Source organism: Sorex araneus, chromosome 11 (assembly GCF_027595985.1).
Source record: "Sorex araneus isolate mSorAra2 chromosome 11, mSorAra2.pri, whole genome shotgun sequence".
Lineage (NCBI taxonomy): Eukaryota > Metazoa > Chordata > Mammalia > Eulipotyphla > Soricidae > Sorex > Sorex araneus.
In genome coordinates, this window is record NC_073312.1 from 14,667,957 (window position 1) to 14,684,087 (window position 16,131).

The 16,131-nt window shown below is 49.2% G+C and overlaps 1 protein-coding gene across 1 annotated transcript in view; it reads left to right on the forward strand.

Moving 5' to 3' along the window:
- The first annotated feature begins 6,669 nt into the window (after positions 1-6,669).
- LOC101538273 (guanylate cyclase 2G-like) overlaps positions 6,670-16,131 on the forward strand; it is a 48,881-nt gene continuing 39,419 nt past the window's right edge. Inside the window, exons 1-5 of the mRNA XM_055119163.1 lie at positions 6,670-7,053; positions 9,669-10,017; positions 10,757-10,866; positions 13,811-13,996; positions 15,275-15,419. Of these exons, the coding sequence (XP_054975138.1) occupies positions 6,670-7,053; positions 9,669-10,017; positions 10,757-10,866; positions 13,811-13,996; positions 15,275-15,419 (1,174 nt within the window). The remainder of the gene's footprint in view (positions 7,054-9,668; positions 10,018-10,756; positions 10,867-13,810; positions 13,997-15,274; positions 15,420-16,131) is intronic.

The window sequence follows — 16,131 nt, forward strand, 5'->3', positions numbered from 1 at the left end:
TTCTCTGTGTACCCGAGAGAATGTCCCAAGGGTCCCCCAGGTCCTCTGGGGGCTGGGAGGAAGAAAGTCCATGATATCCACAGGCCGAAAACATCACGGCAGGAAGCCATGGTAAAGCCAGGACACTAGGCCTTATTCCCCCGGGGGTTTGGGGAACTGTCACTGCAAATGTGTTCTCGGAAAACTTCTACATTTACAGCAAGGGATTGGGAAAGTAGGACATTGCTACCCATGTTCTGGTCAAGGGGACAGCGTCAGGACCTGGTGTGGGGCAGGGGCTGGTGGGAGGATGGAGGGATAGACTATGGTCAATACTCAGAGCAGAAAACCTGACATTTCAGTTACTTAACCTCAGGGGCGCAGAAAACTGGCAAGTTGGATGAGAGGCCCCAGATTGTCCAAAGCAGCCACTCAGGCTCGCTCTTGGTGGGAAGGCATCAACCAGAGGCCAGAGGAAAGGCACTTTTAGCCATGCAGGGACAGGGGCAGGGGGTGGCTGAAAGTACTAAGGGACAGACCCCCGTGGGGGATGGATCTCCTTTTCTTCCCTGCTGGGGGTCAGGAGGGTGCTCAGCAAGCCATTTCAAGACTTACTCTATGCTCAGGGATCACTCCTGCTGGGCAGGGGGGATCGAACCTGGGTCTGCTGCTTGACAAGGTAAGTGTCTTATCCAATGTGCCATCTCTCGGGCCCCCAAGCCATGGCTTTCTTCTCTAAAGAAACAAAAGCAATGACCATTGATAGACCTGGGGACTCTGACCAGCTGCTGCAGACAGAAGGACAGAGACAGTAAAGTGAAGAAATAGAAGTTTATTTGGGGTGTGCTCCCAGGGGAACTGTGGGAAGAGCCGAGCCGCCCCTGAGAGAGACAAGGGGATTCTTAAGCTGTCTTGAGAGGGAAAGGTAACAAAGATATAGCCTGGAGTAAACATGGGATATAACCTGGGATCTTGCGGGCTCAGGGTGGGCCATTAGCCCTGTCTTCAGTGCCTGAGGGACAGGGTGATTTTTTGAGGGGTGAGGGGGCACACCAGGCAACACTTAGGGGTTACTCTTGGCTATGCACTCAGAAAGTACTCCTGGTGGTGCTGGGGGACCTTCGGAGATGCCAGGGGTGGAATGCGGCTGGCCTACATCATCATCATCATCATCATCATCATCATCGTCATCGTCATCGTCATCATCATCATCCTGTTGATGGTTGAATTTCTTGAGTGGTCTCAGTAGTGTCTCTATTCATCCTAGCCCTGAGATTTTTGAAGCCTCTCTTTACTCGTCCTTCCCAATGATGCCCCATTGGAGGCTCTTTCAGGTTCAGGGGAATGAGACCCAGCATTATTACTGGTTTGGGCATATGAATACACCATGGGGAGTTTGCAAGGCTCTCCCATGTGGGCAGGAAACTCTCGGTAGCTTGCCAGGTTCTCCCAGAGGGAGAACTAGGCTATAAGATGTCATGTGGCCACTTTGCAGCCACGTGCTTCTGGGAGCTTAGTTTTAAGTCTCTGGATGTTGGCTGTTGGTGGGATTACATGGTGCCGTGGGCAGTCCCTGGGTGTGACCTCCTAGATACTGGAAAATGGGAAATCTGGGCGGAAGAGGCCCAGTCCGGATGTGAGCAGGCTTGGAGGTCTTAGCCCTGGGTCCCACACTCCTGGGTTCCTCTGCCCGTTCCTTCATGTGTGAGGCTTGTCCGAATGTGTGGAGAGGGGCCTTGACCATGGCTGTGGCTAGGCTCCGGAGGTCTTTGGCCGCAGGAGCTCTGCTCAGGGCAAGGAGGGAAACTGAAGCCCACCCCCTCTGAGGGGCCCTGAAGGAAGACAGCCAGATGCGTGGCCAAGAGACTCTCTGCGGCTGGCCCCCATACAAGGCAAACACCCTCTTCACTGTATTATGGCTTCAGCCCCAGAGGGTGATCTTTGATTTCACAGAAGGTGGGGTGATTTCAACAGCCTGCTGCCATTGGGTCCCTGAGCGAACCGGACAGTCACATCCTGGACTCCAAGTGCAGGCCAGGGCCCCATCCTCAGTTTCTAGAAGCCATCGTGTGTGTGGTTAGCCAAAGGTGTGGCTCACGGATCCAGACTTATGTTTCATGCTGATTTCAGACCCTTGAGCTCCTTCATCCCAAGTCAACCTTTACCCACTCTCCTCTGCCTCCTCACACAGCCATGTCCTAGGAGCTCCCCCTGACTCAGGGTCTGACTCAGGGACAGCTCCCCAACTTTCTGCAGGTGCTGACACACAGGAAAAGGAAGTTCACACCCAGACAGGAGATAATCAACTCTAAATTGCACTCCTTTCTGGGAGCATGCATCCAAGGCATGCTTGACCTTGAGGGATGTTCCCTCTAGGAACCTGCTAGCGAGACCAGGCCAGGAGGCCCCACGGGTCTGGAGAGCATGGCTGGTTCTGAATGCACCGGTGTCCTAACGGGTGAGGCATGAGGCTGCTTGGCCATGGCCCTTGCCCTGCGATTCAACTCCACTTCACAGGAAACAGAGCAGCTTCCCTCCCTCGGTGAAGTCTCCAGCCTTTCCCGAACCCCCCACCTCCACCCCCAGGCTGAAGGGGAGTTGGTCTGGACTGTCTTACAGCCCCATCTCACCATCTGAGATGGACACAAAGGGGGCCAAACACTTTTCCTTCCTTCCTTCCTTCCTTCCTTCCTTCCTTCCTTCCTTCCTTCCTTCCTTCCTTCCTTCCTTCCTTCCTTCCTTCCTTCCTTCCTTCCTTTTTTTTCTTTCGCTTTTTGGGTCAACACTCGGCAATGCTCAGGGGTTACTCCTGGCTCTGCACTCTGGAATTATGCCTGGCAGTGCTCAGGGAGACCATATGGGATGCTGGGAATCGAACCTGGATTGGCCGCGTGCAAGGCAAACACCCTACCCACTGTACTATCGCTCCAGCCCACTTTTTCTTCTTTTTTTGACTTTCATCCCTGGTGGAAGTTCAAACTCATGGGTTCCAGATCTTCAGATTTTTCTCTCAGTAAGGTCAGGCCACAGCTTTACCAGCTCGGAGGTGACACAGACACTGAGGTGGAGGGTCATGGAGACTTTGATGGAAGGGGACAGGGCAGTAAGGTTGTACACTAATACCATAAACTTGAACACTATCGTAACCCTATTATGCAAGTGAGGACTGCAAAAGCTTTCATTAAGTGAGGCAGGAGAATGACGGGAATGGGGTGGATGGGGAGTGGGCGGGAAGGGCAACTGGATAATGCTAGACAAATGAGGAAAGGCTAGCACCTGGATACAGTGCATTTATCTGACTTTCCTTGGGTTATTTATCTGAGCACTCTCTATGGAGTGCCCCCAGGCTGCAGCTGGGTTGATAAAACCATTAAATCAAGCAGCCAGGACCCACCCTCTGTCAGATTATCTGCAGGGAGAGAGGAAGTCAGAGTGAAAGGGTGCCTCCCACTGACAGGAGCCAAGTTCTGCACCTCTGCTGGCCAAGGAAGGACAACTGGGGCAGTATAAATATTCGCATGGTTTTGCAAAGCTGTGGCCTGACCTTATTGAGAGAAACAAATATAAGATCTGGAACACGTGAGTTTGAACTTCCACCATGGGTGAAAGATAGCCAAGGAGGGAAAAGTACAGCATGTTGGACACTTGCCTTGCAGGTGAGCCTAGGTTCAATAATCAACTTACCCAGCACCTCCAGGAGTGATCCCTGAGTGTAGAGCCAGGAGTGGCCCCTGAGCACTGCTAGGCATGCCCCCGCCCCTCCAAGTAAAGAATGTACATACTCCTGATGATTAGAAGTCTGCATGCCTAATGGCAGATGTGAGGTGCCACTGAAGAACAAGATGCCAGGCTGAGGTTCTCAGAGAAAATGTCATGTGTGAGCACCAAAAGGGATCCAGTGCCAAGTACAAACTGAAAGGAGCTATTTATCAGAGGGAAGAAGAGACATGCAGTGCTCGCTGGGGCATTTCTAATAGTAGCTTGGAACGCCCTACCTGAGTGCTGACTCACCCTTTTGTGTGCTACTTCGTGCTCCTCATTATGTGACCTCACAGTACCTACCTGTAGCACTGTTTCCCCATTGTTCATCAATTTGCTCAAGTAAGCACCAGTAATGTCTCCATAGTGAGACTTGTTGTTATTGTTTTTGGCATATTGAATACACCATGGGGAGCTTGCCAGGCTCTGCCGTGCAGGTAGGATACTCTCAGTAGCTTGCCGGGCTCTCCGAGAGGGGCGGAGGAATTGAACCCAGGTCGGCTGCGTGCAAAGCAAATGCCCTACCTGCTGTGCTATTGCTCCATATAAAAATTGTTATATGGGAGCTGAAGAAATAGGACAGTAGGTAGGGCACTTGCCTCACATGTGGCCTACTGGGTTTGATTCCTTGAGCACCATATATAGTCACCCAAGCATTACAAAAAGTGATCCCTAACCTTATAACCAAGAGTAAGTCTTTAGGATAGGTGGGTATGGCCCCCAAACAAAGAAAAATGAAAACAGATGTGGTTTATACACACACACAAAATACTTTTACAAGGTTATAAGGATAGTTGAAACTTTGCTACAACTTGGATGGCACAATAGATGGTCATATTAAGCAAAGTAAGTCAGATGGTAAAGGACACATGCCATATAATCTCACTCATATATAACATGTAAAGAAACATAGTAAAGGAATGGACAGTACCTCCCTAGTTTACCATTTTCATGGGTTTATTTATTCATTTATTTATTTATTTTGCTTTTAGGTCACGCCCGGCGATGCCACGTACTCCTGGCTCATGCACTCAGGAATTACTCCTGGAGGTGCTCAGGGTACAATATGGGATGCTGGGAATTGAACCCGGGTTGGCCATGTGGAAGGGAAATGCCCTACCCTCTGTGCTATCGCTCCAGACCCAATTTTTGAGACTGCAAACTCTGCCCTAGCCATGGGATCACAGGAGACTAAGACAAAGAGGTGACACCTGGGCGTATGGTGAAATATCTAAGCTGAAAGGACTCGAGTAAACTAAGTTGGGATGCAAGATTAACTGGGCTCAATAAGTAAGATGTCTTTGGGAAAAAATGGAAATCTTCTGATACTTTATTTGATACATAACACAAAGACCCAATGGGTTTTTTCCCCTGTAAATTCCCCACAAAATGAGCCATACTTAACTTAGTTCTCCGTCCCCCCACCCCAAAATAGGGGGAAAATTGGTTTTAAATTATTTTCCCTAGCTAGTTCTCCTTATCATGGCCTAAGGGGTGGGGGGGGAAGAAAGAAAGGGAAAAAAAAAAAAGATCTGATTTGCCCTTCACACATCAGTTGTTAATCTAGTAAGGGCAAACAGACATAAACAAGATGATCTCATTCATCCGTGGTTTATAGAGAAGCAAATCAAGTATATAGACAATATCAGTCAATAATAAGACCCAGAAGCTGTTTACAGACCCATGAGTACTAGGATAGAGGGGAAGGGGAACAAATAGGATGACTGGAAGTCACATGAGAACATTGGTGGAGGCTCTTGAGCTGGTGCCAAGGGAGGGAATGGTAGGCACCAAGCCCAGGAGGGAAGGCCGGCCTGGAGGTGACCCGGAGGCTGAGCTGGAGGGTCATGGAGACTTTGGTGGTAGCAGTGGAGGGAGGGGAACGGGGCAGTAACTTTGTACTTTAATACCATAAACTTGAACACTATTGTAACCCTATTACCTAAGCTGGAACTTCAAAAGCTTTCGATAAAAAATTTGATCAAAGTTCCAGGATGAAGCCCTGGGACCTGTATTTTGAACCGTCATGAGAGAGTAAAGAGGAGCCAGCTTGGAGGATCCGCAGCTGCTCATTTGAAATCCACAATTTGGAATGAGTAAGAGAGGCCAGTCCCTTCCATCCATACAGGACAGGCAGGCATGGGTGCCCTTATACCCGTGTTTGACGCTGCTCGCTGCCTCCTGGGACATGAAATAGCAACCATTTTCCAGGGGCCTGTGTCCCATGATGGGTTCCAATAAGGCATTATTCACATGGAAAGAGTGCTTGGTATGTAACAATATTGTGTGTCCTGCTTCCTGTCCTGTCCTTCACACAGCTGCAGTCAGGCCCTTGCCTAACCCTGGAAGAGGAAGTGTCAGTATCCGTCCAGTTCTACCTTCTCCCTGGAACCCCAATTGCCGGTGAGACAGATACATAGAAAGGTCAGTAGTCAGAGCTCCCTATTCCAGAATAAATCCTGTTATACTTCCGGCTACACCCCATTGTGTTTTTCCCTCCATTTATGCAGTTACACACCCATGGGAGCAGTGCTAGTTCAAAAGCCAAGAGGTGATGGAATCAAAATCCCAGCCCAGCTGCCTGCCCTGGAAGCATCCCTGGGGCTCAGATTTAATGTGTTGAAAGGGACCTGGACCAGGGCGGGGGATGTGCACTATGTGACTTACTCAGGCCTGTGGTGTTTGACTGGGTTGGGGAGTGTTGCTGGATCAACAACCAGAGTCTGGTTTCCTGCCCTAACTTCTGTCTGCAAAACAGCTGCTTCTAGCTACGTTAAGAAAGACGGAAAGGGGGAGGCTTGGGTTAATTAATGGCGTGGCCTGGAGAGCAAGTTGCCGTCCTTGGGGAACTCTGCGCTAACACTGAAGCTGCGGGTCTGGGCATGGGTAGTCAGGCTTCGCTGCTCAGATTCTGCAGCAGTTGGCACGTCCATGGCTCCCCGGGCAAGCGCTGAGGCCCAATGCCCAGCAGGACTCTGTTTGGGGTGCAAATGCCATGCCACCCACCCAAAACGAGTTCTCATGCTCTTTGCTAGCATGCTCCTGGCTTGGCTTGAGGCGACTCGTGTCACGGTGGGCTTCCAGGCCCCCTGGAACATCTCTCATCCTTTCAGTGTGCAAAGGCTGGGTGCAGGTCTCCAGATTGCTCTGGACAAGATCAACTCGCAGCCAGAGGTCCCGGGAAACTTCAGCTGGGAGTTCACGTACACTAATTCAGCCTGCAGCGCCAAGGAATTGCTTGCTATTTTCACCAAGCAGGTCCAACGAGAACAGATTTCTGCTCTATTTGGACCCCCATGCCCGGAAGCTCTAGAGGTAGAGTACCCAGCCTTCTTCTAGAAACTTTGTTTGAGTTTCCAGTGGACCAGGTGATCTCAAAGATAATGGGACAGATTTGAATAATCTTTCGACAAGCATTATTATAAATAAGAACCGTAGGTCTTCAGGGATAAATAGATCATGTAATTAGAAGAGTTAACATTTTCTTTCTAGGAAATCATCGTGAAGGAACTCACAAGTTCTTCAGTGAGTTCTATTGATTGTTGGGATCCAAGGCTATTGCACTGTTTTCATATTATTCAAGTTGAGTCGTAAGGCTCAGAGAAAACGAAAATGAATTCTGACTTTTAAATAGAAAATGTGATTCATTGGTGTTGGTTTTCATTGGTGTTTTTTAACACATCATTTAGGAGTGGTAGAAGAGGGGAAAGAGGAAGTAAGTTTGATTGCAGTAAACCAAGGCTAGAAAGTGGGGAAAAAAGGACTGGCTGGCATTTGTAACATTAGTGGGAGTCACTTTGTTCATGCACATGGGTGTCCTAGGGTGGAAGGGACACCTTGAATTACATTCAATACTGCAGTACTTTTCTTGGTGCTGGAGAGCTAAGTTCTCACTTACTCACTTGAATTTGCATCTTGGTCTCTTTTCAAATCCCCCATTTGATATGTTTTTAGCTATTCAAATTTTCAAAGTCTATCCATCCTTCAGAGTCGAAGCTCAAGTATCATGGGGACCTTTCATCTTCTATGTCCCCAATTTACAGATCAGAAGGGATTTTTTTCTTTTCTATTCTTTCTTTCTTTCTTTCTTTCTTTCTTTCTTTCTTTCTTTCTTTCTTTCTTTCTTTCTTTCTTTCTTTCTTTCTTTCTTTCTTTCTTTCTTTCTTTCTTTCTTTATTTTTTTTTTCTTCTTGGGTCACACCCAGCAATGCTCAGGTGCTCAGGGAACCATATGGGATGCTGGGAATCAAACCTGGATCGGCCACGTGCAAGGTAAGCGCCCTACCCACTGTACTACTGCTCCAGCCCCAGAAGGGATTTTAATTCTCCCTAAAGTTCTATAAATCTATTGTCTAGGATTACTAAATGGTATACTTAATGCTAAAGTTATTATATTTTAGTTCCTATCATAGACCATTATCTCTTTTAAGAGCAAGAACTTCAGAATCTCTTAGAAATGATTGGGACTGAAGAGAAAGTACAGGGTTAAGACACTTGCCTTACTTGAGAGTAACTCTTTTTTGATCCCTGGCACCCTGAGCACTGTCTGGAGTGATCCCTAAGCACAGATCCAGAAGTAATCCCTGAGCACAAGGTATGGCCCAAACCCCCAAGTACCCCTACAATAGTAGACTTGAGAGAGAGAGAGAGAGAGAGAGAGAGAGAGAGAGAGAGAGAGAGAGAGAGAGAGAGAGAGAGAGAGAGAGGTGAATAAGGACCAAATAAAGTTTGAAAGATGAGTGGTAGCAATAAGGATGTTGCTCTGGGGACCTACTGCCTCAATTAACATCTTGATTCACCATTATTAGCTTGGTAAGTTCTATACTCCTACCTTTGTTTTTTGAATAAAATGTGGGTGGTGATAATACTGACTTCACAGAAATACTCTAACGACAGCTTTTAATTGAGTGCTTAGGAGAAGTCAATACATGCTTCCTAATGTGATTGTTTCCTCTGACATCTGGCATCCTCATGATGGATCCAAGACATTCATATCAATATTCTATTTGAAAGAAGCGGGTCCAGTATGACCCACAGACTCACTGAACTTAAATATTATGCAGGTACATTACAATGAGACTTGAATGCTCATGATCTCAAAAATAGAAACACTTACTTTTTAAAAATTTTTTTAAAAATTTATTTATTTTTAATTAGTGAATCACTGTAAGGGTACAGTTACAGATTTATACACTTTTGTGCTTATACTTCCCTCATACAAAGTTCGGGAACCCATCCCTTCACCAGTGCCCATTCTCCACCACCAGTAAACCCAGCATCCCTCCCACCCTTCCCAATCCCATCTCCCCACCACCCCTCCCTGCCACTGTGGCAGGGCATTCCATTCTGTTCTCTCTATTTAGCTGCTACGGCCTGCAATAAAAGTGTTGAGTGGCCACTGTGCTCAGTCTCTAGCCCTCATTCAGCCCGCAACTCCCTTCCCCTGCATGGCCTTCGACTACATTATAGTTGGTGATCCCTTCTCTGAGTTGCCCTTTCCCCAGAATGTGAGGCCAGCCTCCAAGCCATGGAGTCAACCTCCTGGTATTTATTTTTATAGTTCTTGGGTGTTAGTCTCCCACTCTGTTATTCTATATACCATAGATGAGTGCAATCTTTCTATGTCTGTCTCTCTCTTTCTGACTCATTTCACTCAGCATGAAACTTTTCATGCCGATCTACTTAAATACAAAATTCATGACCTCCTTTTTTCTAACAGCTGCATAGTATTCCATTGTATAGATGTACCAAAGTTTCCTCAACCAGTCATTCATTCTGGGGCATTCAGGTTTTTTCCAGATTCTGGCTATTGTAAACAGTGCTGCGATGAACATAAATGTGCAGATGTTGTTTCGATTATACTTTTTTGCCTCTCTGGGATATATTCCCAGCAGTGAAACACTTGCTTTTGTGTTTGGGTTCCCTTCAAGGTTATTGGTTTGCTGGCCTCAGAATGGAACATCCCCATGTTTGATTTTGTTGGACAAACAGCAAAACTGGAGAATGAGTTCTTGTATGACACCTATGTGAAACTTGTGCCACCTAGGCATGCCATTGCGGAGGTGCTCCAGAAAAGTCTCCAGCACCTAGGCTGGGGACACATTGGAATGTTTGGAGGTCCTGGTGGGGTTTCTGCCTGGAATGGAGTGGATGAGTTGTGGCAGGCTGTGGAGAATGAACTCAAAGACCATTTCACCATCACCGCCCGCATAAGATACACCAGCAATGATCCAGCCCTCCTTCAAGAGAATCTCAGGAACATGTCATCAGTTGCCAGGGGTAAGTAGGAAAAAGTCTTATGTGACTTGTATTTGAGACAACTAGAAAAAGCAGATTAAAAGTACAAAGAACTTGGGGTCAGAGCAATAATACAGCAGATAGAACACTTGCCTTGGACAAGTGTTGAGATCTTGATCACTGGCACCAAATATGGGTCCCCACATCCTTCTAAGAGTGATCCCTGAGCACAGAGCCAGGGATAGCCCTTGAACACTGCCAGGTATTAGCCCAATAGCCACACTCCCACCACCACCAGTAAATCATTTTATGAGTCCTCATAATGAATGCCCTTGGGTATGGATGGATGGGAACGTATGAAGGCCAACTCCTGTTTCCTTCCCTATCCTGACTCAGAAAGTCAGATGCCATGTCCTCTGCAGATGCCTAGCTGATGTGCGCCTGAGGGGTCACAAACCAATCTGTTGTCTGAGTCAATAACATGCTGCACAGAAGTGATCTCAAACTTTTCCCACTTGTGCTTTGTGAGAGAACTGTGGGGGAGACGGTCCATCCATAGGGCAGATTCTACCCGTTTATATATTGCTGTCTTAGTTCAAGCAGCCACACTCCGGATATAGAGAAGCATGACCAGCTCCTAAAACACACTCAAGGAAAGGAAAGGGTCATGTCTTCTTTGGAGTGGCTTCAGGCCAGGTCTCACAAAGTTTGTGAGTGTGTGCATATATGTGCGTGTGAGCGTGCATGCTCGATCAGCTGACCGTGTTTGATCTTCTTATAGTTATCATCTTAATCTGCACCTCAGAGGATGCCAAGATTATTCTGCTGGCTGCGGAGAATCTGGGACTCAGTGCAGGAGATTTTGTCTTCATCGTTCTGCAGCAGTGGGAGGTGGGTGCCAATTACTCCTCTTGGGTGACCCAGTTAGAGGTGAAAGGCCGGAGCACTTGCTTTGGGGCAGAACAGCTCAGTGGACACCACTGAGGCCCTGGGAGGCTGGTGCCCTCATCTTAAAATCAGAACACAATAATCAGAGCCAGAGAGCTAGTCTAGAGGGAGGACATTTGCCTTGCACATGGCTAACCCAGGTTCGATCTCCTGAGCACCACCAGGAGTAATTCCTGAGTGCACAGCCAGGAGTAACCCCTGAGCATTGCTGGGTGTGACCCAAAGAGCTGAGAAAAAAAAAACAAAACACAGTGATCGACAGGAACCTATGTAGAGCTTTCCCGCACAGAGAATGATCAGTGAGCCAGGCCTTGAAGTGAATTAGCTGGCCTTGGTGTCTGGCTGTCTGGACTGATCTGTGGAAGAACTGTCCTTTTCATCAGGTACCGAGACAACCCCAAAGGACTCTGAAACACAGGGGTATTTTACTTCCTCACCACCGCCCTTGGTGAGACCTCACCAAGGCCTGGAGAGAGAGCATCATCGGGGGCGGGGGGTCAATAAGTCAGTTCTCAGGTCTCTGGGCTCTTCCCGTACTGCCAGGAATGCTAGGAGGTCGCACATAGCCGCATTGGGAATGGCGAGCACGTTTGACCTGTTTCACTGCATGGGGCGTCCAAGGGTCCTGTAAGGTGGATGTTCCACGCATGAATTACCTGCGCCACTGCGCTGGGATTTCCCGCAGTCCTGCAGGTATCATAGTGTTTCAGCATCCCAGGGAAACTGGGGGGCTCAGGATATAGGGTGCCTTACCCAAGTTCCCAGAGCTCTTGGGGCTTCCCTTGTTTTCCACACCAAGTTTTGGGGACTCGGGAACTGACCCTAGTTCTCAGCAACTCTAGGTCCTGGTGAGTTTATGGGGCTGCCAAGCCCCAAGGTGGGCACTTGGTCTCATTTCTGCTGATACCACTGTATGGGGAAGACAGTTATTTTCCTCATTTCACAGATGAGGAAACTTAGACTCTGCATCTTGCATGGGGAAACAATTTGTTTCAAGGCCTATGTTGGAGCACTAGCATTCCACCTTGTGTGTGTGTGTGTGTGTGTGTGTGTGTGTGGGTGTGTGGGTGTGTGTGTGTGTGTGTGTGTGAGACGGGGGAGGGGGTGGATTGGCCTTACTTTGTGCACCATATAAAACCAGCAGGTTCCAAATGTTGCCACTTGTATTTAGCTCTGAACACACTGTATACTTTTTTTTGTTTGTTTGTTTTTTGGGTCACACCCAGGCACAGGGGGTTGGGGGGGGACCATATGGGATGCTGGGAATTGAACCAGGGTTGGCCGGGTGCAAGGCAAATGCCCTACCCACTGTGCTATCGCTGCAGCCCCGCACTGTATACTTTTTCTAGAGGTTTTATTTTTATTAAAGGAGATTGTTTTTTGATAGGATTGTAAGAAGCCAAAATGGAGTAAAGGGAAGAAGAATTTGTATCACTGTTCTAGATTTAGTTTATCTTTATCACAGAAGTATTTCAGTTGCTTGAAATGTCTTAGATTTCCTGGGGCCAGCTGGAATTTTAAACACACGACAAACTTTCCAGATGATTCTCCTGCCTTCCTTTTCACTCCCACCTACCCCTTTCTCATCACCTCTCAGCTCTGCATTCAGGCAGAGGGGAAGAGAAAACCTGGATGGGGTCTTGACGGGAAAACTCAGCGAACCCTCACTTGTTTCTTCTCCAGCTTCAGTGATCGAAATCTGTTCTTAGCAGCAGAAAGACTATCCACTGGAATAGAACACACGATCCAACAAAGCAGTTGTTACTTTAAAAAAGAAACCTATAAAAGTGTTGCCAATGTTGGATTGTCACTGTCATCCCATTGTTCATTGATTTGCTTGAGTGAGCACCAGTAACGCCTCCATTGTGAGACTTGTTGTTACTGTTTTTGACATATCGAATATGCCAGGGCAGCTTGCCAGGCTCTGCTGTGCAGGCGGGATACTCTCGGTAGCTTACCGGGCTCTCGGAGAGGCACGGAGGAATCGAACCTGGGTCGGCCACATGCAAGGCAAATGCCCTACCTGCTGTGCTATTGCTCCAATAGCATTATTATATTTATATAAAATGCACCCACACTTACCTCCCCTGTGGTCCCCCTCCCCCTCCTTATGTCTCCTTTTATACCTGACTACTTGGAAACCTCTCAGAGAGGAGAGGAGGGAAAGTAGGGCAATTGGGAATGGTCTAACTCTCTTTCACAGACCTACATAAAATGAGCGGGTACCACTTGCACCACTAGTCATATAACCACGACAGTGACATGTTTTTAATGCCTTAAGCAGAAGACCAAGAATCAATAGTCATAAATTTTTGAAGCTTTGTGCCAATGACTGTGAAAACAGTCAGCTGTTTGGGATCACGGATATGGCTCAGGAGTAAAGCTCATGCTGTTCATACATGAGAACCTGGGTTTGACTCTTGGAACAGGGAGAAAAAGTAAAACATACTAGAGAAAAAGAAAAAAAAAACTTGATGTCCCAAGCAGTTTTTTTTGTTTTGTTTTGTTTCCTGGCTCCTTCTTTTTAAATTTTTTTTTTGGCGGCGGGGGGCGGGGGGGAGTGTTTATCACACCTGGCGATGCTCAAGGGTTCCTCCTATCTCTGAACTCAAGAATTACTCCTGGTGGTGCTCAGGGGACCACTTGGGTTACTGGGGATGGAACCTGGGTCGGGCGTGTGCAAGGCAAATACCCTACCTGCTGTACTATCGCTCTGGCCCCATCTGGCTTCTTCCTAAGGCTTCCATGCCCACTAGACCGCGGGGCCTCTGGGAGTCACTGTGTGTCTGAGGCCCAGCAGGTGGGTGGCAAACCTGTCACTGGCTCTGGAGGGCTCCCGTGTAGTTTGGCTCTTACAGAATGGCCCTGTGCATTCTTCGCTTTGTAGGACAATTTCTGGAAGGCGATGTTGACAAGCGAGACAATGAGGCACTTCCCCAAGGTCTATGAGTCTGTGTTTCTCATCGCCCTCAGCACCTACAGAGAAGACCCTAGTTATGGAAGCTTCTGGAAACAAGTCTACCAAGCACTGAGGCAGCCACCCTTCCACAGCTCCATTACCACAGAGGAGCAGGTCTGAGGCTGAGCCCCTCCCCTTTCCCATCCTTGCCCCCCCCCCGCCCATGACTCTTTCTGCTCGGCTTCCAAATCTCCCCCCTTCACTTCCTTCCCACCCCCACTTCCTCCCAGCTGCAATGAATTCAGCCCGCCTTTCCGAAGAACAGCAGAAGCCCATTCTATGCACGTGTTGCCAATATAGTCTCAATGAAAGCTGCAGAATAGCATGATGAAGTATTTCTGTGACAGGCACTCATGCCCCATCTTCCGCAGCCCCAGCTACAGAGTGTGTGAACGCTCTCTTGTGGTGTCAGCACCCCAGAGGACAAAGATGATGGATAGAGAGGACACCTGGTCTTCGGAGTAGAGCCCTGAGTCCTTGAAGGGAAATGTTTGATTTCCCCACACCTCAGGGTCTTCACCTGCTTGGGACAGGTGCTAAGCGTCATGTGGCTGCAGAAAGGGGGCCAGGACCGGGAGCCAGAGGAAAGAAAGCTGTTGGAGCTGCAGGCCCAGGACAGGTGACAGCAAGCAGGGGGCTGGACACAGGGAGGAGACCGGCAGGAGCCAACTGATTTGTCAGCGGTCACCGCTGTAGGGGCTGACCCATGGGGGCTGGAGGGCTGGTCCCCACAGAGATGTTTCTAGAGAGACCCCCTGTCTAGAGCTGCACTTGTTCCTGGAGTTATTCTAAGCATAAAGCACGGGCGATGCAGGCCCCTGGCAGTGGGGCATTCTCTTCAGAACGGGACAGTCAGACGTGGACCCCAGCCCCGCCCCCACACAGGAGAGGTGATCAATGAGCAGCTGGAGAGCCAACTCTATGTGTGGGCTTGGAACCGTGTTCTGTAAGGAGGACAGAGCTAAGCTCTGTGAAGGCCCTTGGATTTGTTCTGTTGACTCAATAAATAGACGAGAATATGCATGAAAGGCCGAGTTCCTGCTGACTCGCCCTGTGGGAGGAGCTTTATTCTGCCTCATTTCACTCTCCTCCACCCACCAGGTCCCTGCATTTTTATCCCTGCATTTTATGATGACCGCGGAGCTGGGGGTTAGCGAGGTCACGGGACTTGCTGCCCTCAAAGGCCACACCCCCCTTCCCATACACACACACACACCTACGAAGAATGGGTGGGCGAGCCAAGTGGGAAAAGGGGGCCTAAGAGCCAGCCTCAGGGAGCTCGTGAGGGCGCTGCAGGGGGGAGGGGAGGGGAGGGCTGGAACACACACCTGGCCCACTATGGGAGGATGGAGGGACGGAGAGGGCCCCGCCCTGCCGTGCTCTCTCCTGCAGGTGAGCCCTTCCTCAGCCTACCTCCACGACGCAGTGCTGCTCTACGCCCAGGCCGTGAGGCAGGTGGCCGGGGCTGGAGGGGATTTCAGAGACGGGCGACTCGTGGTCAGCGTCCTGAAGGGCTCCAGTGGGACAGCGCTGCGGGGTGAGTGGCTCACGCCGGCCGGACCGCCTGAACTCAGTGCTCCCTCTGACCACGGGGCTCTGAGCAGCAAAGGGCCCTTCTGGAGAGAGGAACAGAATCCTGTATCTGCTGGAAATTCTCCTTCCTAAGTGGCGATTGGCGTGAGTCAGCGCCCGCCCGGGCCTCAGCTCCGGTTGCCCGAGGAGTGGAATCCTCTGGAAGCAAGCTCCAGCATACGCCACCTGCACCCTGGGGTCTCACTCACTTCCCGTGATCGTCCCCGTCCTGAACGCCCATCCCCGTGATTCTAGACTAGCAGAGCCTGAGTCTGAGGAGAGCCCCGCCCTCCCTCCCCTTAACTTTTAATTTATGTATTATTATTTTTGGTTTTGTTCTTTTGAGCCCTACCCAAGTGTTCTCGGGGTTTATTCGTGGTTCTGTGCTCAGGAGTCACTGCTGGCGGGAGTCCTTATGGGGTACAGAGGGTGGACCTGCCTTGGCCCTGAGCAAGCCCAGCACCTTAGTCGCTGTTCTCTCCCCGTGGCTCTGCCCTAGGCTGGACTACCCCTCCGTGGGCTTAATAGGACACCCCTGGCTTTTCCAAGTGGCCCTTCAGCCCCTCTTTTAAACTCTCTTCTTGTTTTGTTCTTGCCCTTGACCTCTGTCTGATCCTCCTAACGATGGCAGTGACCGCAGATGACTCTGGGTGGCCCCTGGCAGGAGAGTCTGCCAC